We start from the raw sequence: 26,341 nt of genomic DNA, 5'->3' as shown, positions 1-26,341 counted from the left end.
CATTTCAGTGGTCTCTCTCTCTCTGCTTGTGCTGTCTCCACCCTTTCCTGAGTCACAGCCCTGGAAACTGAATATGATTGGGGCTTTCTCCACTGAGCCAAAAAAGAAACAGATAGTCCCCTTCAGACCCAGACCAAGGCGACCCTCTGGCTCTCCAAGGTCAGTCATCACCCAAAGCCTCTGTCTGTTTTTTGGGGATGCATACCTGTAGTGAGCAGTTCACACTCCCTACTTAAAACCCCAGTTGGAGCTCAGCTGAGCTATATTCACTTGCTGGGAGAGAGCTTCTCTCTGGCACCACGAGTCTTTGCAGCTCGGGCTATGGGAGAGGGGGTCTCGCGACTTGGATCTGCAGGTTTTACTTACAGATTTTATGCTGTGTTCTCGGGCATTCCTCCCAATTCAGGTTGGTGTATGATGAGTGGATGGTCTCGTTTGTCCCCCCACAGTTATTCTGGATTATTTACTAGTTGTTTCTGGTTTTTTGTAGTTGTTCCAGGGGGGCTACTTAGCTTCCACTCCTCTCTATGCCGCCATCTTGCCCCAAGTCCTCTTTGATTTATTTTTAATATACCTATTAAATTTTTTTTTAAGATTTAATTTTTCTTCTGCAATAAATTTTTGATGGGTAGAGTTCTTTTTCCTTGACTTGTCATAGTTCTTGGCCAGGAGTCAGCCTCCATTTCATTTTTAGTGACATTAAAGGAATATTCTAAAACCAGAGGAAATTAAAAATATAACATCGGAATAGTGAATGTTCATGTTTTGATTTGGTAGGCTTACCAAAGACTACCAATGTGAGTCTGACTGAGACACTGTTTTCCTAAGGTACAGAAAAAATGAATGTATTGGAGTAAGTCTAAAGTCAGTCTATATTGCTAATTAAGCCTTATAGAATGTACATTAGATTAGTGATTTTTTACCTTTAATGTGCTTTGGATTCCCCTGGAGGGCTTCTTTAAACAAATTATCTGGCCCTACTCCCAGCATTCCTGATTCTGTAGGTTTGGAGTGAGGCCAGAGAATTTGTATTTCTGACCAATTACCAGGCCAGTGCTTCTGGTGCAGGGACCGTACTTTGAGAACAACTGTATTGGAGGGTATTGGAGGTAAAGAAATGAAGGGAAAGTGATGTTAGAGAAAAATGGTTAGGTTTACAAATTGAATTTTCTTGGTATTTTTATTAATATTGATTTATTCTGACCCCAGTTTTCTAGTCCTTAAGGAAATATATTGTCAACAGCCTTTTTGATTTAAAATAAAAAACAGTCTTCTGTTAGCTAAAAAATAAGCCTTAAGTAGTAATCAATTGAAAGACTGATAATGATTCCCTTTATGAAGCAATTTCTGAAGAACATTTATGTAAAAGCATTACTGTCAGCTGCTAAATTTATAACATTAAAATGTATCTGTTCTTTATAAGTGAAGGTCATCTGCACTATCTTTTCTCAAAACAAAGCATTAAATTTAAAGAATTTTATTAAGTCATTAGGAAATCACGGATTGGCAGAATTATCCTCATTTTCTGGAGAATTGTGAGTCATATTTTGAAGTGTGAGAAATCCTATAAAATTATAACTTTTATAGTAATTATGTTTTATAATATATCATTGTAATTTGTATTATAATTATGTTATAAATGTTTCTATTAAAATTGTTATTAATTTATATTAATAATTCTATAATTATTATAAATTTGCTTTCTATTATAAAACAGAAAGCAACCTTTAAGCTATTTAAAGTAGTGTTTATGTGGGACCTTGAGAAAAATAAAAGGAAGTAGTGATCTAAATTAACTGAATCGGATCCACAGGTCTGCTAAGCGTTTGACAGTGTTATTGTACTGTTTATAGTAATCAATTTGTTTTCCCAGTTATGTCCAAGAGAAGTAAAGAGAAAAAGAACTTAAAATCTTAGTGATCTCCAGAGAAACATGCTTACCTTTCTGTCAGAGTATCAGAGTATAATCAGTAATCTTAATGATTTGTTAAGAAACTGTAGGTTCAAACCTAACACAACAGCACCATAAATGTTAAATATTATCTCTAACTGGTTATGTCAGCTATTCCAGGAAATGATAGCCTTCCTTGACGTTAGAGTAATGGCTAAACCCCTAACTTCAGGGAAATCTCAAAGCTTGGCAGGTGGCTGGAATTCTGTGTGTTGTTGGAAATATATTGCCTCTGATTAGTAAATGTTTTCAAGTTTTCCACTTAACTTGCCAGTTCTTCAGTTAAGCTACCATTCTAATTCTTTCTACAACTAGAAATATGAGGCTCTTCCTAGGAGCCTCATATTTCTAGTTGTAGAAATCTAAATAATATCCATAAAACCTAACACAGTTTATAATTCTTATAAATATAGTTCATGCAGACTATGAATATATCAACATAATAGAATACATTGTGATTAAAAATTATAGGCAGTTTGACAGTTATTACATGGCAGTGTATGAATGAAATAACATCAAGTGAAAAAAGTAGAACATAGAATTTGTGAACATTCTTTATAACTATGTATATATGTATATATGTTTGTATCAGGGTTTTCCAGAGAAATAGAGCCAATAGGAGATATATGGGGGGGAGGGGGCAGAGGAGATTGATTGATGATAATTTACTGGCTCATGTGACTGTGGGGGCTGGCGGACAAGTCTGAACTCACAGGGCAGGCACCAGGCTGGAAACTCCCCTAAAGGTGATGTTGAAGTCTTGAGACAAATTTTTTAGACCTCTGGAGCTCTCAGTCCTTGCTTCTAAGACCCCCAAATGATTGGAGGAGGCCCACCCACATTATGGAGGGTAATCTCCTTTACTTAAAGTCAGTTGATTGTAGATGTTAATCCCACCTACGAAATACCTTCATAGAAACCACTAGGCCAGTATTTGACTAATTGGATACCATAACCTAGCCACGTTGATACATAAAATGAACTATCGCGATGTTGAAAATAATTTGGAATGTTGTAAAAAGAAGTTTTTGTTTTCCTTATAAAATCACTTAAATTTATATTCAACTCCACAAAATTAAAAATTTCATGGGTGGCACAACTGCTGTGAACAAAGTAAAAAAACAAACCAGGGCAAAGGTTTGCAACACCTAATGACAGATGTATCCTGATAAACAAAGAATTCTTATGAAGTCATTAGGAACACAACTCATTAGAACATTAGCAAAGGATATGAGCAGAAGAAATATAAATGGCAAAAAATATATGGAAAAAAAACAAGTTGATCAACCTCACTAATAAATCAGAGATGTAGAAATTAAAACATTTCATTTTTCACTTATCAGTGAGCAAAGATTGAAACCCATTGCTATACTAGCTATACTAATAAGGAAATTGAAGATGTGAGGAAACAGGCACTCCCAAATGCATTTGGTGGGAGTTAAATAAGTATTTATTTGGAGGCATTTTGGCAATTAAATCTAAAAAATGCACATACCTTTTGACCAAACATTTCCACTTTTAGAAATCCTACAAACACTACCATGAGAGTATCAAGAAATTTAGACCAGATGATAATAATTGAAGCATTATTTGTAACAGAATTTGGAGGTAACCTCATTTTTTTTTTTTTTTAATTGAGGCATTAGTTAATTATGGTATACCCATGCAGTGAAACACTAGGAGAGGCAGTAATAGAAGGTAATGGTTAATAGGAGGGGCCTGATTGAGGCTTCTCTGAATTTAATCTCTGCTCTGGAAGCTGTGTGATCTTTGGTGAATTATCTGGCCTCTCTAAGCTTCATTTTCTTTATACACAAAATGAAGTTTATAATAGTAATGAACTCAGTTTTATTAGAATTAAATGAGATAACCCACCCAAAGTGCTTAGCATATTATATAACAAATACTAAGCAATAAATACTAGAAAATATTATCATAATTGTCATAATTACCATGCTGCTATTATAATATTTAAAGATTGAGGTATATTTATGCGTATGAAAGATAACTGATATATTATTAAGTGGTAAAAGCAAGTTGCAGAAATAAGTTTTAAAAAATCCAAAAGTACATCAGATTGTTCACCATGTTCATTTTGTGGGTCAGAGGAGATTAGTTTCTTTGTTATAAACTTTTGTTCATTACAATCTGATTACAGAAACAAACACTGGGGGAAAAAAACAGGACAAGCAAAAAAACAAGGTGGGGTAAAAAAAAAAAAACAAACAGGTACTCCATTGTAATGAAGATATCCCCACAATTTTTGCTGCCTTGGAAATATCCTCCCTGCTTGTGAGGTCCTGCCTTGGGTTTGCTGGACCTGTACTGGCATCCTGTTCTGAAGCAGAGAGAAGGGAGAAAGAATTAAAATGAAGCTCCTGACTCAATGTGGCAGGAACTCTGAGGACTCTGGCTTCATAGGAACTCACTTCCACATACTCACCACTTCCTATAGGACCCCACCCTCCCTGAAACAACATTTATATAGTGAGTAATCCTGGGCTTTGCCACTAAAATGATTATCATTTATGATAGCTACAACACTGGCTTTTCTTAACCTTAAAAATAGCCTTTAAGTTCTTATCTTTTAGAAATATATACTAGAATATTATTGCAGCGAGGGATTGCAAATGCCTACTTGACCAAAAGAGGGAAAAAGAAAGGGAACAAGCTGAGGTTACAGTGGCTGAGAGATCCCAAATACAGTCGAGAGGCTATCCTGAAGGTTTCTCTTTTGCAAGCTCCAGTTAGATATCCCAGATGGCCACAGTATACCATGTCCTCACCAAAAGTAGTCCCCAAATACCTAGGCCCCTACCTGAGATTCTATAAAAGATTCACTCACTGAGTTTTATCTCTCAGAAACAAACTCACCAGAGTGTTCCTATGCCAGACAAGTCCTAAAACCCAGAGGCAACAGCCTCTTTAAGAACTGTTGACACCCTTTCAATATGAACAAGTTAGGATGCTCACTGCCTAGGCACCCCTGAAGCTGGAGAAAGAGATTGAGAGGAAGGGATAGCAACAAACAAGGTAAGATTTAACAAAGGTCTGTGAATACTGAAACTTTATATAAATATATGTATTTTTTCTTTAGATGCTAGGGTGTTGGAATAGCTGGAAGGAGGTGAATGACATGGTAGAACTATAACCTATAACATTCTTTGAAATTTGCTCTATTGAACTGTGCTATGAAAGTCTTCACCTTTCTGTATACACCCTTTATTTCATAATAAGGAAAGAACTGAAATCCATAACAATTTTTTAAATTACCTATCTAAATGCTTGTTGGGCTGTACATCGAAACGTTGTGTTTTACAGTAATGGAAATAGCTGAAGTTGTGGAAGTGTGACCTATGACATAACTACTTGTTAAATTGTACTTTGAAAGTTATCACTTAGTATATATGTTAAAGTTCACAATAAAAAATGCATTACTAAAAAAATATATTCTAGAATATTTATAAAGGAAATGATGTATCTGAGATTTGCCTCAAAGTAATATGGTAGGAGGGGCAAGGTGGGTAGGGGAATAGGTGAAACAAGATCAGCCATGAGTTGATACTTATTGAAGCTCAGTATGTGAACATGGGGTTTCATTTTACTCTTTTGACAATAACTGTTTAAACTTTTTCCATAATAAAAAGTTTTTTAAAATTAGCCTTAAAAATAATGCTATGTATAAGTCATCATTGAATATTTAGCTATCAAGAGTTTTCACTTAGGAAGTGCCTGGTGGTAATTCTAGCTGCATCATTTGACAGTTTTCAAAGCACCTACACATTCCTTTGAGAAAGGCGCTGTTTTTTTAAACTGCTTTATTAAGGTATAATATAAATACAATAAATTATACATATTTAAAGTTTAAAATTTGATCAGTTTTGACATACGTATACGCCCTTGAAACCCCCCACCACAATCAAGATAATGAACATATCCATCACCCCCAAAAGTTTTCTTGTACTCCTTTCCAGTCTTTCCTTCCTGTCCCTTCCCGGTCCTTCCCTGGTTAACCACTGATTAAATTTTTGTTACTATACTCTAATTTTTATTTTCTAGAATTTTATATGCATGATATACATTATGTACTCTTTTGTCTGACTTCTTTCATTCAGCATAATTATTTTGAGATTCATTAATGTTGTAGCTTGTATCAATAGTAGGTTCCTTTTTACTTCTGAGTAGTATTCCATTGTATGAATATATCAGTATTTTTACCCGTTCACTTGTTGATGGACATTTGGATTGTTTCCTGTTTGGAGCTACTAAAAATAAGGCCACCATCAACATTCATGCACAGATCTTTGTATGGACATATGCTTTCATTTCTCTTGGGTAAATATCTAGGAGGAGAATATCTGGATCATATGGTAGATGTCTAATAAGTTTTTAAAATACTGTCAAATCATTTCCCAAAGTGGTCGTATAATTTTGCCTTCCCACTAGCTGTGTATGAAGCGTTTGTTTCTCCTTAACCTTCTGAACATGTGGTATGGTCAGTCTTTTTACTTTTAGCCGTTCTAGAAGCTGTACAGTGGTATCTCATTGTGGTTTTAATTTGCATTTTTCCAATGAGTAATCATAGTGAGTATCTTTTCATGTGCTTGTCATCCTGATATCTTTCTTGGTGAAGTGTCTGTTCAAATCTCTTGCTCATTTTTTAAATTAGATTGTTTGTATTCTTATTACTGAGGTTTTTTTTTTTTTTTGACCAAAATTTAAGTCCACATGATTTTGAAATAATTTCATACTTACAGAAAATTGCAAAAATAATACAAACTCCATACAGAGAACTTCAACATACCCCTATACCCCAGATACCCAGATCTACCATTTTTAACATGTTGCCACCTTTGCTATTGCCTGCTTTCCTTCCTTCCTTCCTTCCTTCCTTCCTTCCTTCTTCCATCCATCTATCCATCTATGTATGTTCTGAACATTTGAGAGCAGGTTGCACACATCATCTCCTTGAACACATAATACTTCCATGTACATTTCCTGCTAATAAGGATACTCACTTATATAAGCACCTTAAGTGCAGTTATCAAGTTCAAGAAATTTAATGTTGATATAAAACTGGCATTTTGTTTTCCTTTTTACTTTTCCTAATGTCCCAGTAATGTCCTTTTGAGTCTTTTCTCCGCCATTCTTGGATCCCATCCAGTATCTATGTATTGCATTTAATTGTCATTATATTTTTAGTTTATCTTTCTTTTTAATTGTGGAAGCATATACAACGTAAATCTTCTCATCCCACTCCCTCCCAGACATACCAGTCAGAGGGATTCACCACTTTCACAATGTTGCAGTACTTTCGCCACCATTCGTTTTCCCTTCACCCCAAACAGAAGCCCTACTCTCATTTTACATTAACTTCCCATTGCCCTGCCCCACACCCCTGGTAACTGGTACTATACTTTCTGTCCCTATGAGTTTGCATATTTTTTGGTATTTTCTTTGTGGTTACCATGGGGCTTAAATTTAACATCCTAAATCTATAGCAGTCTCATTGGCTTTGATATCAGCTTAACTTCAATAGCATTCACACACACTATATTCTTGTACTCCTCCATCCCCCCCACTTTGTGTTTCTTATTCCAAATTACATATTTATACATTATGAATCCAAAACCATTGATTTATCATTACATTTCATTCATTTGCCTTTTTAATGCAAATTTTATTGAAATATATTCACACACCCTATAATCCATCCAAAGTATACAATCAGTGGCTCACAGTATCGTTACATAGTTGTGCAATCATCACCACAGTTTCAGAACTTTTTTTATTACTCCAAAAAGAACAATAAAAAATAGGCATAAAAAACAAAACACCCTGTACCCCTTACCTCCCACCCCCACTGTTGATCCCTAGTATTGATGTGGTATACGTTTGTTGCTGTTGATGAAAAAAGATTAAGATATTGTTAGCTGTGGCCAGTAGTTTGCAAAAGGTACATTTTTTCTCATATACCACTCTTATTAACTCTTTTTAAAAGTATTGTACATTTATTCTGGTTCATGGAAAAACTTAGTTATATTTGTAGTGTTAATCAGAGACATCATGCACCACAAGGTTCACTGTGTTATACATTCTCACTTTTTAACCTCTAGTTTTCCTTCAGGGTATATAGATGACTCTAAACAACCCCTTTCAACCACATTCACAGAGAATTCAGCACTGTTACTTATACTCCCAATAATGTGCTACTGTCACCTCTGTCCATTTCCAAATGGATAGTAAAGTTCAACTTAGTAAAAAATTCTGTACATATTAAGCAACAACTCCCCATTCTCTAGGCTCATTCTCTCTCTTGGTAACCATTATTCTAAATTTTATGACTATGAGTTTACCTTTTATAATTAGTTCATATTAATGAAATCATACAATATTTTTCCATTTTTGTCAGGCTTATTTTACTCAGCATTATGTCCTCAAGGTTCATCCATGTTGTCACATGCTTCAGGACTTCATTCCTTCTTACTGCTGAGTAATATTCTATCATATGTATATACCACATTTTGTTTATCCATTCATTGGTTGATGGGCACTCGGATTGTTTCCATCTTTTGGCAATTGTGAATAGTGGCACTATGAACATTGGTGTGCAAGTGTCTGTTCCTGTCCCTGCTTTCATGTAATTCATTTGCCTTTTAGATTCTGTAGGAAGGAAAAGTGGAGTTACAAATCAAAAATACAGTAATGCTGTTATTTGTATTTATCCATGTAGAGATCTTTATTTCTTCATGTAGCATCCTGTCCTTTCTTTAACTTTAAACTTCCTTTAACATGTCTTGTAGGGCCAATCTAGTGGTCATGAAGTCCCCCTCAGCTTTTGTTTATCTGGGAATGTCTTAATCTCTTCCTCAGTTTTGAAAGACAGTTTTGTTAGGTATAGAATTCTTGGTTGGCAGTTTTTTGCTTTCAGGACTTTAAATATGTCTTCCTACTGTCTTCTTGCCTCCATGGTTTCTGAAGAGAAATCAGCACTTAATTTTATTGAGGGTCCCTTGTATGTGACTTGTTGCTTCTCTCTTGTGGCTTTCAGAATTCTTTTTCTTTGGCATTTAACAGTTTGAGTATAACGTGCGGTATGGATGTATTTGGGTTTATTCTGTTTGGAGTTCATTGAGCATCTTGGATGTATATATTCATGCCTTTTATTAAATTTGGGAAGTTGTCAGGCATTATTTCTTTGAGTATTCTCTCTGCCCCTTTCTTTTTTCTTCTGGGACTCTTACCATGCTTATATTGGTACACTTGGTGTCCCACAGGTTCCTCAGGTTCTGTTCACTTTTCTTCTTTCTTTCCTCTTTCTGATCCTCAGACTGCATAACTTCAATGGCCTTATCTTCAAGTTCACTGATTGTTTTCTTCTGCGAGCTCCAATCTGCTGTTGAATCCCTCTAGAGAATTTTAAATTTCTGCCAGTATGATCTTTAGATCTGTTTAGTTCCTCTTCATAATTTCCATTTCTCTGTTGATAATCTTTGTGTTCATTTATTATTTCCTGATTTCTTTTAGTTCTTGGTGCATATTTTCCTTTGTCTTTCTGAGCATGTTTAAGACCATTTTCTTAAAGTCTTTGTCTAAAATGTCCCAGGTATGATTCTCTTCATCAATGGTTTCTAATGCCTTAATCTTCTTTGCCTGGGCCATTGCTTTGTCTTTCTTCATATGTTTTATAATCTTTAGTTGAAATCTGGACATTTTGATATTTTAGTGTGTTATCACTGAAATTTAGACTCTGAGGTATTTGTTCCTTAAACTTGTAACCAGCTAGTGTTTTTTTTTATTCATTTTATTGAGATATTATTCACATACCATGCAGTCATGCAAAACAAAGCATACATTCAGTTGTTTACAGTACCATTATATAGTTGTGCATTCAGCACCAAAATTAATTTTTGACATTTTCATTACCACACACACAAAAATAATAAGGATAAAAATTAAAGTGAAAAAGAACAACTAAAGTAAAAAAGAACACTGGGTGCCTTTTTTTTTTTTTTTTTTCTTCTTCTTCTTCTTCCCCCATTTTTCTGCTCATTCATCCATAAACTAGACAAAGGGGAGTGTGGTCCATATGACTTTCCCAGTCACATTGTTACCCCTCATAAGCTACATTTTTATGTAATCGTCTTCAAGATTCATGGGTACTAGGTTGTAGTTTGATAGTTTCAGGTATTTACTGCTACCTATTCCAATTCATTAGAACCTAAAAAGGGTTGTCTATATTATGTGTAAGCGTGCCCACCAGAGTGACCTCTCAGCTCCTTTTGGAATCTCTCTGCCACTGAAGCTTATTTCATTTCCTTTCACATCCCCCTTTTGGTCAAGAAGATGTTCTCCATCCCACGATGCCAGGTCTGCATTCCTCGCTGGGAGTCATATTCTACGTTGCCAGGGTGATTCACTCCCCTGGGTATCTGATCGATCCCATGTAGGGGGGAGGGCATTGATTTCACCTGCCAAGTTGGCTTAGCTAGAGAGAGAGGGCCACATCTGAGCAACACAGACCAGCTAGTGTTATAACACAGCTTTCCTTTAATGCCAGGAAGTAACCAAAAAAAGAGGAAAAACAGCTCTCCCAGTCCTTGCACTGCATATTGACCTGTGCAAGTGCTCCTCTTCAGAGCTTATCTATAAAATGAGTTTAGAGAATAGCTCAAGGCCCAAATGTAGGGACCTCCCTGGTCCTTTCTGTGCATGAATCTTGTCTTAGCCATGCACATTAGGTCTAGGAATTCCCCCATTTACATGGGTATGAATGTTCCCTCTTTCCTAGGAAACAGTTTCCTCAGTCCCAAGCACTGTACTATATGTCCTTGTTCCTGTTTGCTAATGCTGCTGTCCTGTAAAATGCCAGAAATGGATTGGCTTTTATAAAGGAGATTTATTGGGTTACAAATTTAGAGTTCTGAGGCCATAAAAGTATCCAAACTAAGGCATCAACAGGAGGATACTTTCAGTGAAGGAAGGTCAATGGTGTTTGGAACACCTCTGTCAGCTGGGAAGTCACATGGCTGGCATCTCCTGGTCCTTTGCTCCTGGGTTAAGTTTCAGATGTCTTTCTCCAAAATGCCTCTGGGCTTCTGTCTTTGCTCCTCTTTTTCAGCTCCTGTGTGTCCTTGCTTCTTTCTCCCAGGGTGTTTCTCTCTGAGCATCTGGGGATCCTGTCTTAGCTTCTCCGGGGCAAACTCTGGGCTTCATTTCTTAGATTAGCATCTCCAGATGTACTTCTGTCTGCATCTCCAAGCATCTCCAAGCGTCAGTGTCTGTGTTGGCTCTTGAGCTCTCTTAAGTACTCTAGTGAACTTATCAAAACCCACCTTGAATGGGTGGCATCCACACCTCCGTGGAATTAGTTTAATCAAAGGTCATACCCACAGCTGGGTGAGTCATCTCTCCATGGAAACTCTCAATCAAAAGGTTCACCCTAATCAAAAGACTAAGTCTGCCTGCACAAGATTGTATTAAAGAACTTGACTTTTGTGGGGGGCATAATAGAACCAGAACCAAAACAGTCCTATAGCCAGCAATCCCTCACTCCAGGTAGCCACTTGACTGCTCTCCCACAGTGATCTGAGGAGAGCTCTGTGAGCCACCTTCTATATACAGGCCAAGTTCTGGTACAGCAAGTCCCTCAGCCCGCCGCCAGACAGATTGGGCCAGACATATATGCTCCCAGTGTGTGCATGAAGGTTACTCTGCTCCCTCAAGAACTGGGACTAGGGATCCGCACTGGGAGTGCAAGCCAGCTCTGCGCTGAACTGGTAAGGAGTGGGGAAGGGGCCAGCCAGGGCATCACGAGCTCCTACCACTTTTTAATAGCCTTTTTTTTTTCTTTCAGTTTACTGCTGTCCTTTAACTGTTTTCTGGACTTTGAGGAAGATGTTTGTGCCACTTCTAGTTGGTTGTTCAAAGCTTCTGTCATTGATGGAGTCCTAAAGCTTCTCACATCTCCGTCTTTATCAGGGCAAGTCTTTGGGTCCCCTTTAGTAATCTTCAGCATCCAGTAACATTGTTTTCTGCATTCAGTTGCCAGTATGGCAGAGGGCCAGCTCCAGAAAGATGAATTTTCCAGAGGCCAGAAGTCCAAATTAAGGTGTTGATTAGAAGGCTTGCTTCCTCCCAGGGTCAGTAGTGTTCTGGGTGGCTTTTTCCCTTCCTTGTTACTGAGCTTTGAGAGTTCTTGATGTATTCTGGATACAAGTCCTCTATCATATATATGCTTTGCAAATAATTTCTCCCAGTCTGTGGCTTTTCTTTTTATTTTCTTGACAGTGTTTTTCAGTAAGCAGAAATTTCAAATATTGATGAAGTTCCATTTATCAATTTGTTCCTTTGTGGATCATGTTTGGTGAAAAGAAATCTTTGCCTAACCCAAGTCCTCAAAGTTTTTCTCCTATATTTTCTTCTAAAAGCTTTATAGTTTTAGGTTTTGCATAGGTCTGTGATCCATTTTGAGTTAATTTTTATATACAGTGTGAGGTATAGATCAAAGTTCATTCTTCTGCATATGGATATCTGATTGTTTCAGCACCATTTATTTTAAAAGACTCTTTTATCCGCTGAATTGCCTTTGCACTTTTGTCAAAAATCAGTTGTTCACATATGTATAGCTCTGTTTCAGGACTTCGTGTTCCGTTCCATTGATCTGTTTGTCTATCTTTGTGCCAATACCACATTTTCTTGATTACTGTCACTGTATAATAAGTCTTTAAAATCAAGTAGTAATAGTCCTCCAATGTTTTTCTTTTTTAACATTGTTTTGGCTATTCTAGATTCTTTGCATTTCCATATGAATTTTACAAACATTTCTACAAAAAAAAAGCCTGCTAGGACTTTGGGATAACGTTGAATGCCAAATTGATCCCTTAACAGTATTGAGCATTCCAATTCACGAACACAGTATATCTATATCTATTTAGGTCTTTAATTTCCCTTGGCAATATTTTATAGTTTTTAGTTGAGAAATATGTTCAGGGGATCCCCACAACTGTTAGGCTGAATGATTTAGCAGAAGGACTCTCAGAACTCAGAAAAGCTGTTATGCTCACAGTTACGGTTTGTTACAGTGAGAGGAAGCAGGTTAAAATTAACATTGGAAAAAGGCACATAGGGCAGGGACCAGGAAAGACCAGGCGTACGTTTCCAGTTGTCCTCTCCGAGAAGAGTTGTAGAGACAGCCCTTAATGCTTCCGTAAATGATGTGTGGACACCTGCAATGGAGTTTTGGCACCCAAGCCTTGCTGTCCAGGGTTTTATTGGAAGTCAGTCACGGAGGCATTGCTGACTGACTGTGTAGCTGACCTTAGTTCTCCATCCCCTCCAGAAGTAAGGTTGATACTGCATGGCCCAAGGTCCCCACCACAGATCACATTGTTAATATAAAGTTTGGCCTGGCCCTAGGCTTCAGGTAACAAAGACACTTTTAATAGGCAGGATATTCCAAGGGCTTTGAGGGTATCTCTTAGGAGCTGGGCAAGAGCGAAACCTTATCTTTTTTGTTCACTGCTATATCCCTGACCCCTAGCACGGTGTTTGGCACATAGCTGGTGTTCACTGTTTTTTGAATTAGTGAATTAATTAGTGCAGTAATTTTACTTAGAAACTAAAACAAAGTATCAGCAACCTAATAGAAAAGTGAAACAGGATATGAATAGTTAGTTCATAGAAAAGGTGCTCAGCCTTCCTGAAGTAGAAATTAAAATTACACCGTGATACCATATTTCACTTAACAGATCTGTAAAACTCTAAACATTTGATAACATACAGTGTTGGCAAGGAGTGTAGTGAAATAGGCACCCTCCTATGTTGCTGAGTCTCTAAACTAGTGTAGCACATAGGGAGGGCAATTTGGTAATATACATAAGAATTTCAAATGCATAGATACTTTGATCCAGCAATTATACTTGAAGGAATTTATTCTACAAATATGCTTATACATGTGAAATGACTTACAGGGGATATTTATTGCAGCATTGTTGATAATAGAAAAAAATTGGAAGCAAGTTAAATGTCCATTATTAGGGGATTAGTCACATAAATTATGAAACATTCATACACTGGTTATGTAGCTGGTAAAAAAATTTTAAGAATGAAGATGTGTTTTATGTACTAATGTGTATGTAAAAAAATCTCTAGGATACATAGTTAAGAAAAGAAAGCAAAGTGCATTTAGTGTGCTACCATTGTGTAATAAAGTGTAGGAGTGTAAGAGTATATATTTGGATTTGCTCCTGTATGCATAAAGAAACTCTGAAAAGATTCTGAAGAATTCAGTAACAGTGGAAACCTGGGGGATTGGTAAACCAGGAAGATAATTAAGAGGGAGGCTTTTACTGCATATTTTTTATGCTTTTTAATTTTAGAATCATGTGAATGGTGTCTAAATAAATAAATTATACTTTAAAAAAGAAATTAAAACAAATAATCATTTATAAAATAATATTCAAAGTGCTACTCCAAAGAGGATTGTTTTGTGCAAATGATTGTGTGTATGTGTGTATTACTCTTGAGTTAAACAGTGCTGTAGCATCCTGTCATCACCCCCAGAAGCAGCGTGGGGTTGGGTGGGGTTGGCTAATGTTCATTACAAACCAGAACATCCAGTTGATTACTGTGAATGAGCATATTGTGATTGCCTCTTTCATGCTCAACTTACCCAGCTAAACTGTTCATATAGCCTAATAGGGCAGCTGTGGTGCCATAGGAAGGACACAGATTTTGAAACTGGCTTCTGCTGTTTTCTGGCTTTGAGATTTAGACAGGTAGCTTTTCTGCTCATCTACCAAGATTTCCCAGGGTATTGAGAAGATTAAATAAGATAATGTGAGAATGCTATGTAAATTATCAAATGCTGTCTGAAAATAAGCTATTATTACTTGTATTTTAGTTTATATTGAACATTAATCAGCCCACCAGGTTGGTTATAATTGTATTGCTGAACGTTAGTCACAAACATAACATTCTTAGCAGATGGCTTAGTCACCTCCTCGGAGAAAATAGGAGTATGGATTCCCTCAACTTTCCTGCTCCTCAGTTCTCTAGCACTCTGTGTCCCTGTGCTCCAGATCCACCTTCATCATAACCATTTCTCATCCTAATTGTAGTGGACTTTGGACACTCTAGGACTTATGTTTAGCAAAAATTATTTTCTTTCATGATTGGGAATAGTTTCCATTCCTCATAGTGGCTGGTCTTCATTAAATATTTTCCCTGTGAAGTCAGTTACTCCCTGACCTCCAAAGTAAGGAAGAGGGCACCAGTGCCTTTGCAGGACCAACTCCTTTCCTATCCCCCTACCCTATTCCATCAGTTATCATCAATCTGTCTTATATTTTTGGTTTCTTCCTCTAATCTTAACTCCATACTTTGACCTTACAATTATGCTCAAGTCTCTAACAGCCCTAAAGCAACTTTTTCAAGTTTGCATCCTTCTCTGTTGTCACGTGACCTGTTTTTCTTTCCCGCTTCAAAGAATAATTGCCTTTACTTTCCAATTTCCATTTGTTTCCCAGTCCATTATGATTTACGATCTGACTTCTCTTTGCTGTTTTAATTTTGTAAAGACCTTGGTGAACTTCGCATTGCCAAATTCAGTGGCTTTTCAGTTGTCATCCTATTTGACTTTAATAGCACCTCGTTGAGATGTCCTCCTCCTTTGGCTTCGCTCTCCTCTATTCTTATCTTAATCTCTTTTGTTGGTTTTCTCCCAGCACCTGCTGATTAAGCTGGGGGTAGGAGTAGGTAATGTTCTCTGATAGTCTTCTCACTCTGTATTCTCTTCTTACATGGCTGTATAGACTAATTAAAGTTTCCCCAACTCTCTTCTGAGCTTGAAATACCTATGGCTAGCTGCCTTGAGATTTTCTTGACTGGATGCAGGTACTTCAGATTTGCCCATTACCCAAACTAAAATGTCTCTTCTTTCCTCTCTTCTAGTCTGTTTACTTTTTTGTGCCGTCACAGTCTACCTAGGTCCTTATGCTGGAAACCGCATAGTCATCCTTGACTCCTCCTTCCTGAGCATTCACATTTAATTTGCCACAAAGCTCTGTCAATTCTAGTTTGGAAATATCTTAGTCATACTTCTATTTTCTGTCACCACTCAATCAAGTTTCCTAAATGTGAAACATCTGATTGTGTCACTTCTTCAACCTTAACAATTTTTATGACTTTCTGTTGCCTACAAGGTAAAGTCTAAAGTCCTTGGCATGCAAACAAGGTTCTTTACAGCCTGTTCCCAGCCTTTTCTTGCCACCCTCACCAACAAACCCTATTCTTCAACCACCTCAGGAATGTTCACTGGTTTTCCGAGTAGACTTTACTCTTCTCTTTTACACCCCTGTGCCTCTGTTAATGTTGTCTCTGCATGGAGCCAACCCCCCCTCCACTTAACTCTTGAAGAGCCTGCTCAAGAATTTTATCTGTTATGTTGCCTTTCTTGACCACAAAGTATTGATCATTTCCTATAGCACTTTGTTCATATCTCTAATATAATATGTGTCACATTAAAAGTAACTTATGAACTTTTTATGGGCAGGGTCTAGATCTTACTAATTTCAGTATTCTAGTTCTTATTTAATTTCAGTATTACTACAGCAAAGTACCTGGAATATAGTAGAATTTTGGTAATTACTTGTGGGGTTAATATTAAAAGTAAAATATATAAGAACTCTCAGCCACAGTGGAGTCTGCAGAGCTCCTGCATTGTTTTGTGAACAGCAAATAAAGAGGTGGTTAAGAACTTGATTTCTGGAGTCAGACCTTATCTGGAACACTTAGTAGCTGTGTCTTTCTCCTCACTGGTAAAATGGTGATAATGGGATGACTGTGAGATTTAAATATAAAGCACATATTTATATAATTTTAAGCTATAATTTACATTGTTATGATTTTAAGCTTTTGTTAAATGTATAATGTGTTTATAATTAATAATAATACTATATAGTAATAATTTATACTCTGTCCTCAAAAATGAGGTACAGGAGAGGAGTGTTCTCAAATGATGTTCCTCAGAAAACTCTGTCTTAACCAAGCTAATTATATCTTTCCAGCAAAGTGACTACCCTCTGCTTTTATCTCCTCTCCTGTTTCCTTATCTGTGAGAAAGGGGTTGGTGGGGGTAGTTTTTGTCCAGTTATGTATTATTTTTATTATTGTTATTCTTGTTACTCATTCTACCCTTTATAAAAACTGAGTTTTAAGATGTGAATAGTGATACCAAAAAAGATGCTGAACTTGAAAAACAGGAAAAGATAAAGATTTTTAAAATAGTTTCTGGATTAAGGGTTTTAGGAAAGTAGAAGTTTAAGGCATAGTTTGTCTCTGCAAGGATTTTTTTTAATTGAATATTGCTTTTGAGATAAGTGTAGATTCACATGCAGTTGTAAGCAGTAATACAGAGAGATCTCTTGTACATCACTGCAAGGATTTTGAAGTCGTTAATAATGAAGGTAAGACAGTTCCTTGTATAACTTTGGTATGAAACCATAGGTAGAAAGTGCTTATTGAATTAAAAAAGGGTGAGATTACTCTGCTTTCAACAGGAGTAAGTAAAGAGGGTTTCATGCAAGAGTCTGTATTTGAGTCAAACCTCAGAGATGAATAGAATTATATTAGGTTGAGAATAGAAGGTGAGAATGAGGTAAGCCAAGAGCCAGGTAAAAGAGAGGACATGGGTGCCTTCAGGGAACAATGGTAAATAATCTAGACTTTCACATTGCGTAAGTCCTGTAAATTGGTTCTGGTTCTTTCTTGCCTCAAGTTTTTGAAACTCAAGTAGAGATGGGCCTGTTGTTAATCCCAGGACTAATTGTTACATTTTCTATTTTTGATGTAGAATACCCTGATTCTTTTGAGAGTTGGTCTTATTTAAGAAGTTTTTCTTGTGCTTTTAGAATGACAATAGAGAACGGCAGCATCATGAGCACAGTGAGAGGCGGCGGGATGGCAACCCTGAGACATTATCTAATGGACGAGCCCAGGGTAACACACGGCAGGTGGTGGAACAAGATGAAGAAGAAGATGAGGAGCTGACATTGAAATATGGTGCCAAACATGTGATCATGCTCTTTGTTCCCGTGACTCTCTGCATGGTGGTGGTTGTGGCTACCATCAAATCGGTCAGCTTTTATACCCGAAAGGATGGGCAACTGTACGTATGAGTGTTGTGTTTTATTTTTCTCAAGGCCATTGTGGTTTTCTTCATAGTGTGTTGACATTATCATAAAGGCCTCTGCACTGAAGGGGCTTGAAGGCTAGAGAGTCCATCCTCTCTGATAGCTCTGAGTCTCATGCTCTAAGTGGAGACGGTGAAGGCTATGGAATTATTTGTCCTGTACAGTGTTACTAGATGGGCCTGAGTTTATCTGGAATTGAGCAGGTAAAGAGTCGAGGAATGATCTTTCCTACCTTGGGGAGGTTGGGTCCATTGTTCTTCTGTCTGGAATGTCTGTTCGTTTTCTAACTTGCTGGGTTAATTCTGATCATACTTCTCATCTTAGCTGAAAACTTAGGTTCTTGAATTTCCCTGACCCTCCTAACAGAATTAGGTTCTTTCTGCTATTCTTTCTCATAGCACCCAGTTTTTTTCACTTTCATAATTTGCAAATATTTATTTACATTATTTAATGCCTGGCTTCCTTCTCTGTTGTAAGCTCTATGAGGACACTCTTTCTCCATGGCCAGGCGTATAAAAAATATTTTCTCAGTAAGAAATTGTTAAAGAATGATTAAATATTGCAAATTTGCACTCTGGACTCTTTGAGAGCTGACTTGAGATTTCCTGGTGCTACTGGTATCAGTCCTTTGCTTCTAACAAAAATGCTTTGATTCAGATGTTGTCTAGTTCTGTCTCTAGGACTCTCAAGGGGCTCAAAAAGGAGTTTTAACTGAGTTTTAGAATTTGAAATTCAAAAGTGTCTGAAAAACTCTGTGGTATTCTGAAAGCCAAAGCTTTTAAGTGAAGGGCAGGAGTTGGAGACGATAGTCAAAAGGGATTAGGGAATATTATCTATATAAATTAGGCTTGGGCTTGGCTGCATATTATAGAATAGGGGTTGAGAAGCTACAGCCCATAGGTAAATCTGGCTGCCACTTGTATTTGTAAACAAAGTTTTATTGGAAAACAGCCATGCCCTTTTGTTTATGTAGTGTGTACGGCTGCTTTCACAGTACGATGGCAAAGTTGAGTAGTTGCAGCAGAGACCGTGTAGCCCACAAAGCTTAGAATATTTACCATCTGGCCCTTTGCATAAAAAGTTTGCTGACCCCTGTTTTAGAAAAATCACAATAATTGGTTTAAATGGTATGTAACTATTTTCTCTCCCACAGAGAAGTACAGAGGTAGACAGTCCAGATTGGTTAAGCAGCGCCACAGTTATCAAGTACTTGGGCTCCTTCTTTCTTTCTTCTTTAGTTTCTATCCTCCAGGTTACTTCAGGGCCCAGTATGGCTGCTGGAACCCCAGCCTTCATTCCAGACAGAGAGAAGAAGGAAGGAGTAATCGAGAAAAGGGCACTGACACACATCTCAGCAGAATCAACTCCTTTCTTAGAAGTTCCTCACAATACATCTGCTTATATCTCAGCACATAGTCTCATGGCCACATCTAACTGAAAGGGAGTCAATAATGAAGTATTTTAGCTGGGAACATTGGCACCTGGAATAAAAGTGTTTAGAACGGGAAATAAGGGGAAGATGGATATGTGACATTATCTCAAGGCAACTCCTGCTTCAATAATCCTACAGATGAAAGACAATAATTTTAAGCCATGTTTCCTTCCTCTGACAACCACTTGTAGCCTAGGTAATTTATGTGGCAGAATCTGGTTCTTGAACAAATCATTAATAAGCTGTGGGATAAAAATTTTTGATGAGGTAATTATTTCAATATAAAGCACCCACTAGATGGAGCCAGTGTCTGTCCCAAATGTCATTTCACCTCCCTTTTAGATCTTTTCTTTGATTTTGAAACAATTGTTTTAGAGTACAGCTATTTTTCTAGGTTAAAAATTCTTGGCTGGAAGATGAGATGGAAAAAAGTGACTTACAAGATATTAATTAAACCAAAGGAGAACAAATCTCTGGTTTGGAGGGTGTATGTGGTTTGCGATATCCATTAACACTTACCTGGGGCTTTTTTGTTTTATTATAGAATCTATACCCCATTCACAGAAGACACTGAGACTGTGGGCCAGAGAGCCCTGCACTCGATTCTGAATGCTGCCATCATGATCAGCGTCATTGTTGTCATGACCATCCTCCTGGTGATTCTGTATAAGTACAGGTGCTATAAGGTGAGCGTGAGACACACAGACTTTGCTTTCCACCAGGTTCTTTTTATGATTGGGTTTTCCTGTCACAGATAACTTACTTGGACTAGCAAAGAAAAAGGGCTTCTCTTCTGGAGCTAAGTTAATTTGTGTTTCTCCCCCCTCACTGTGGAACATTTTAAAAGTACAAAAATGCATAAATGGAAAACAAATATTTTCATATGTCACAATTTAAGTGGTTTTAACATTTTATTGGACAGTAGACTTAGAGTGTTCCGAAGGGATATATCCTAAGACTTTTGTAAATCCCCTCACAATTAGGATATAATTGTCCCCATAAAATGAGGTATTAGTAAAAACTTTCAGATTTTCGTATTTGAGTTTAGAACAACAAAATCACCTTCAGAAGCTGGTGCTGAATTCATTGGTGACTGACCAGATCTCCACTTCTAAACTAGTAGCCATCTGTTTCCTCACCATCTCTCCTACAATAGCACTAATTTTGTGCCGACTCAACCCCCTACCTCCAGCCTCCCCTCTGCTCGTTCTCTGGCTAAATGACTCCTGAATTTCAGCTGCCTGGTATGTATTTCAGATTCATGCCTCAGAAAAATACCGATTATTACAAGTCATGGACCTTTAGAGTCATTTTCAAAGAATACAAATTATAAATGTAAACTTCCCAAATGTTAGGGTCTACTCTGTTTCCTTCTAATATTTATTTCTGTATATTTTTTTAACATGGGTTAAAATGATACGTAATCAGTGTTTGTCTTTTCTTTTACTTTGGCATAAACATTTTCCCATGTTACAAATTCTAAGAAAATATTTCTAGTGGCTACAGAATATTTGACTCAATGGGAATATTGTAATTTACTTCCCCTAATTTCCCTAATGTTGGATATTTAAATTGTTTCCAGATTTTCATTATTATAAAAATCAGTGAATGTCTTTATGCTTAGAGCTTTTTCGATTTTTCAAATTATTTCCTTGGGGTAAAGTTCTAGACATGGAACTTATAGGGCACATTATGTACTTGCTTTTAGCTCTCTCGGTATTCAAAATTACTTTTTCAAAAGGATTGTATCGATTTGTACTTAACACCAATAATGAATGAGAGTCTCTATCTTACTCATCTTCACCAGCATTAAATTAAAAAAAAAAAATTGTGCTAATTTTTACAGGCAAAACCAAAGGTCTAAATTTATATAATAATAATAATATTATTATTATGTGACTAGTAATAGTGACATATTAGTCAGTCACTAGTATGATTGAATACTTTTTCAGTGATCACAAACTCTAAAATTATACAGTTTAACTTTGGTATTTGTTGTACTTTTGAGTAGAAAGATATTTTTCACCAAAGTGATGATCATCTGTAGTCTGAAATTAGTCAGGCTAAGGAGAACATTGAAGATGAAAGTTGGGAAGGATGATGACAGGCAGTCATCACCACTCAGGAGGCCGGAAAGCAAAGGCTGTAAACTCATGCTCAGAAGCATTTTCTTCTCCTTGTTTTAAATATGCTCCTGTCTTAATTATTTTTCTTTATTCTTTTTCTCACCATAGATATTTTTTTCTGTGTAGAAGTGTTTACCTTCCAGTTCCATTTCTCCTCTTATTAGAAGTACTTTGTGATTTTTACTTGAAGGATATACTTCTTTGTTCTTTGATTCTTTTCCAGATTTCATTGGAGGGATAGAATTCTTCTTTTCTTTCTTGAAACCTAAACTTTACTTCCAGGTTTTCTGGTTTCCCCTTTTTAAAATACTTATATAATTGGCTATATGGAATTTTCGACACTTGCTGATTTCAAAACTATTACAAAGCTACAGTAATCAAATCAATGTAATGCTGATACAAGGACAGGCATATAGACCAATGGGATCAAATGATGAGAAATAAACCCACACATCTATGGCTAATTGATTTTTGATATGCCACGTCTACTCAATACGGAAATAATAGTCTTCAACAATTGGAGCTGGGAAAACTGGATATCCACATGCAAAAGAATGAAAGTGGACCCCTTCCTAATACCATATGCAAAAATTAACTCAAAATGAGTCACAGACCTATATGTAAGGACTAAAACTATAAAACTCCTAGAAGAAAACTATAGGGAGATAACTTCAGGACCTTGTATCAATCAGTGGATTCTTTGACTTTGCAGCACATATAGCAACCAAAATTAAAACCTTTTGTACATCAAAAGATATCCTCAAGAAAGTAAGAAGACAGCTTATAGAATAGGAGAAAATATTTGGAAACCATTTGTTGTAGTTTCCTACATTGCTCAAAGTAATTCCATAAAATGGGTTGGGAATTTATTTGCTCATGGTTGAGGTCAGGAAAATGTCCATATCTAGGCATCATCAAGTTGATGCTTTCACCCTTAAAGACAAGCTTCTGGTGATCCTTGGCTCCTCTGCCACATGGCAAGGCACATGGTAGTGTCTGTTGGTCTCTCCCTTCTCTTCTGGGTTTTGTTGCTCTCAGCTTCTTGCTTCTGTGGCTTTCTCTGTCTCTCTTTCTATATTCATTCCATTTATAAAGGACTCCAGTAAGACAATTAATGCCCATCCTGAATGAGGTCACACCGTAACTGATGTAGCCCCAGCAAAAGGTTCTGCTTACAATGGGTTTACACCAATTGGAATGGGTAAGATTTAAGAACATATTTTTCTGGGCTATATACAGCTTCAACCCACCATACCATATATCTGTTAAGGTTTTAATATCCAGAATATATAGAGAAGTCCTATAATTCAACAGCAGAAGATAAAGAATTCATTTTAAAAATGGGCAAAGACTTGAATAAATATTTCTCCAGAAAAGGTACAGAAATGGCCAATAACACATGAAAAGATTCTCAACATCATGAGCCATTAGGGAAATGCAAGTTAAAACTACAGTGAGGTACCACCATACACTCACTAGAATAGCTATTATTTTCAAAATGGAGAACAAGTGCTGGTGAGGTTGCAGAAAAATAGGAACTCATACGTTGTAGGTGGGAAGGAAAAATGGTGCAGCCTCTGGAAAACAGTTTGGTGGAAGAATAACTTGGTAGGTGTTATAGCATTTTGCAAAGCTCCAATATGTTCTTGGTTTAATTAAATGTGAGAGCATTTTAATTTGTTTGAAAGCAAATGTTGAGTGTCCATAATGTGAAAAGCACTGTGTCAGTCCTCTGGGAAAGTAAGATGTTTTAATTTGCTAAAGCTGATGAAATGCAATATACCAGAAATGGGTTGGCTTTTACAATGGGGATTTATTAGAACAAATTTACAGTTCTAAGGCCATGAAAATTCCAAATTAAGGCATCAACAGGACAGTACCTTCCCCAAACAAAGGCTGCCAGCATCTGGGACACCTCTTATCACATGGGAAGACACATGGCCAGTGTCTGCTGGTTCTACTCTCCTAGGTTTCATTGCTTTCAGCTTCTGGCTTCAGTGGTTTCTTTTCTGAGCTTCTGAGGATCCTCTCTTTGTTTTTCTGAGGCTTTTCTCTAAGCTCTCTGGGTTTTCTGTCTTTTAACCTCTCATAAAGGACTCTAGTAAAAGAATTACGACCCACCTTGAATGAGGTGGGCCACATCTCAATTGATGAAATAACCTAACCCCAAGTCCCACCTACAACAGGTCTGCACCCACAGGAATAGATTAAAAGACATGACCTTTTCTGGGGTACAAACAACTTCATACCACCTCACTACCCAAAGTGATTTATAGATTCAACATAATCCCATTCAAAATTTCAGCAACCTTCTTTGCAGAAATGGAAAAGCCAATCATCAAATTTATATGGAAGGATAAGGAGAGGTGATATAAGGGAGGGGTATGGGATTCTTGTGGTTGTGATGGTTGTCTCTCCTTTTTATTTTTTATTCTTTACCCCCACCCACGCACCCACCACCCCTTCTTCCTTCTTTGTGGAAGAAGTGGAAACATTCTCATACAGATTGTGGTATGAATGTGATTTTGCTGGGAGTCTTTTATAGTTCACTTAGGACAGTTTGTATGGTGTAGGAATAAAACTGTTTAAAAAATAAACAGAAAGATAGAAGTGTTGGAGAAGTTGAGAGGGAGAGATACCTATTCACTGTTGGTAGGGAAGTAGAATGGTGCAGTTGCCTCTGGAGGGCAGTGTGGTGGTTCCATAAGAGGCTGGTTGTAGGGCTGCTGTATGATCCTGCAACCCTGTTATTGGGTATATACTTGGAAGAACTGAAAGCAGGGACACGAATAGGCATTTGCACACTGATGTTTATGGTGGCATTATTCACGATTTGCAATGGATGGTGGTGGCCTAAGCGTATATCGATGGATGGAGTGGCAAACTTGGTTTATGCATACAGTGGAACATTGAGCAGCTTCAGGAAGGACTGAAGTCGTGAGGGAGGCACCCAACTAGGTGAATGAAACTTGAGGACGTTATGTTGAGTGAAATAAGCCAGAAACAAAAGGACAAATATACAGTGTATACAAATTATATACAAAAGGCCTCACTAATATAAACGGACTATAATGAGCAAATGCTGAGAATTGAATTCAGGAGCATAGGCTATCGGGATAGACTGGGGGCAGAGATTGGGCAGTCAATGATTAAGGAGTACAGAATGTTTGATAAGGCTTACTATAAAGGTTCCTAGATTATAAGCTCTTACAGCAGTCACATCTATTCCTGAGTTTTAACTGTTATTTCAAATTTCTGAGATACTGAGCTCTTGTGTATAACCTGGTAGTTTCCTGGAAATTTGGGTTCCAGTGTGATACCTGAGACTCAGAGTTAGAGTACTGCAGCTCTGAAAGTCAGCATTACTCCATGCAGCAACTGTTAAAGAAGCTGAAAAAAAGATCAGACTATACTTAGAGATGTGAATGAAACTAAGGTAAATTAGAATACAGGGTAAAGGATAATATTGGCTGTATATTAAAACTTCAACGTCTGTTTGAGACCAAAGGAAGAGAGGTTTATTTGGTACAAAATTTATATTTTCTGTAGTACATTATCTAATTTAACCTGTCTGGTCAGTTTATCTAAATGTAATTACATTGAACCTAAAATAGGGAATGAGATCTTGTTATTCTGTACAGGCTAATGTAATACCCCAATACATCCCATAATATTTTGGACAGAAAATAAAAAAGTATTTGCAAAGTCCCCTTAAGAGACTGGGGGAAAATGTGGAACTATTAAACTTCTCCACCTGGGGAATTCCTGCTATTCTCTTAATCAGTAGGGGCTCCCAGTTTAATAAGCCAAGCCTTCGATCTAGAGGCTTACCCTTATAAAACTTGTCTCTCCAGTGGTGAAGCTAAGCCTACTTATAACTATGCCTAAGAGTCACCCCCCAGAGAATCTCTTTTGTTGCTCGGATGTGGCTTGTATCTCTAAGCCAACTCTGTAAATAAACTCACTACCCTCCCCGCTACATGGCATATGACTCCAGGGGTGTAAGTCTTCCTCGCAACGTGGGACATGATTCCCAGGAAAGAGCCTGTCCCTGGCATCGTGGGATTTAGAATGCCTTCTTGATCAAAAGCGGGAAAGTAAATGGAACAAATAAAGTTTCAGTGGCTAAGAGATTTCAAATAGTCAAGAGGTCATTCTGGAGGTTATTCCTATGCAATATATAGGTATTCCTTTAAGTTTCTAGTGTATTAGAATACCTAGATGGAAATACCTGAATCTGTTGAACTGTAATCCAGGAGACTTGATTCTTGATGATGATTGGGTAACTAGATAGCTTTTATCGTGTGGTCATGTGATTGTGAAAACCTTGTGACTGACACTCCCTTTATCCAGTGTATGGGCAGATGAGTTAATAAAATAAAGACAAAGAATATATAAAAAATAAGGGGTGATAAGGGCTATGGGATATTTTGGGTGTTCTTTTTATTTTTGTTTTTATTTTTTAAATTGTTTTTATTTTTATTTATTTTTTGGAGTAATGAAAATGTTCTAAAATTGATTGTGGTGATGAATGCACAACCATATGATGGCGCTGTGAGCCACTGATTGTATACTTTGGATGGATTTTATGTTGTGTGAATATATCTCAAAGTTGGATTTATGAAAAATGTATATATGG

The 26,341-nt window shown here is 37.1% G+C and overlaps 1 protein-coding gene across 6 annotated transcripts in view; it reads left to right on the top strand.

The window, feature by feature from the left end:
* Window positions 1-26,341, top strand: part of PSEN1 (presenilin 1) — a 105,908-nt gene that overhangs the window by 22,283 nt on the left and 57,284 nt on the right. For 3 of the 6 annotated variants that reach the window (XM_037832361.1, XM_037832359.1, XM_037832360.1), the window contains exons 3-4: window positions 17,863-18,119; window positions 20,121-20,262. In XM_037832361.1, the coding sequence (XP_037688289.1) occupies window positions 17,863-18,119; window positions 20,121-20,262 (399 nt within the window). Of the gene's footprint in view, window positions 1-16,880; window positions 17,419-17,862; window positions 18,120-20,120; window positions 20,263-26,341 lie in introns of those variants that run through there. The other 3 variants (XM_037832363.1, XM_037832364.1, XM_037832362.1) reach the window with 2 other exon arrangements.

Source organism: Choloepus didactylus, chromosome 4, assembly GCF_015220235.1.
Source record: "Choloepus didactylus isolate mChoDid1 chromosome 4, mChoDid1.pri, whole genome shotgun sequence".
Classification (NCBI taxonomy): domain Eukaryota; kingdom Metazoa; phylum Chordata; class Mammalia; order Pilosa; family Megalonychidae; genus Choloepus; species Choloepus didactylus.
The sequence above is the reverse complement of the archived record's forward strand: the minus strand, read 5'-3'. Positions and strand labels throughout refer to the sequence as shown.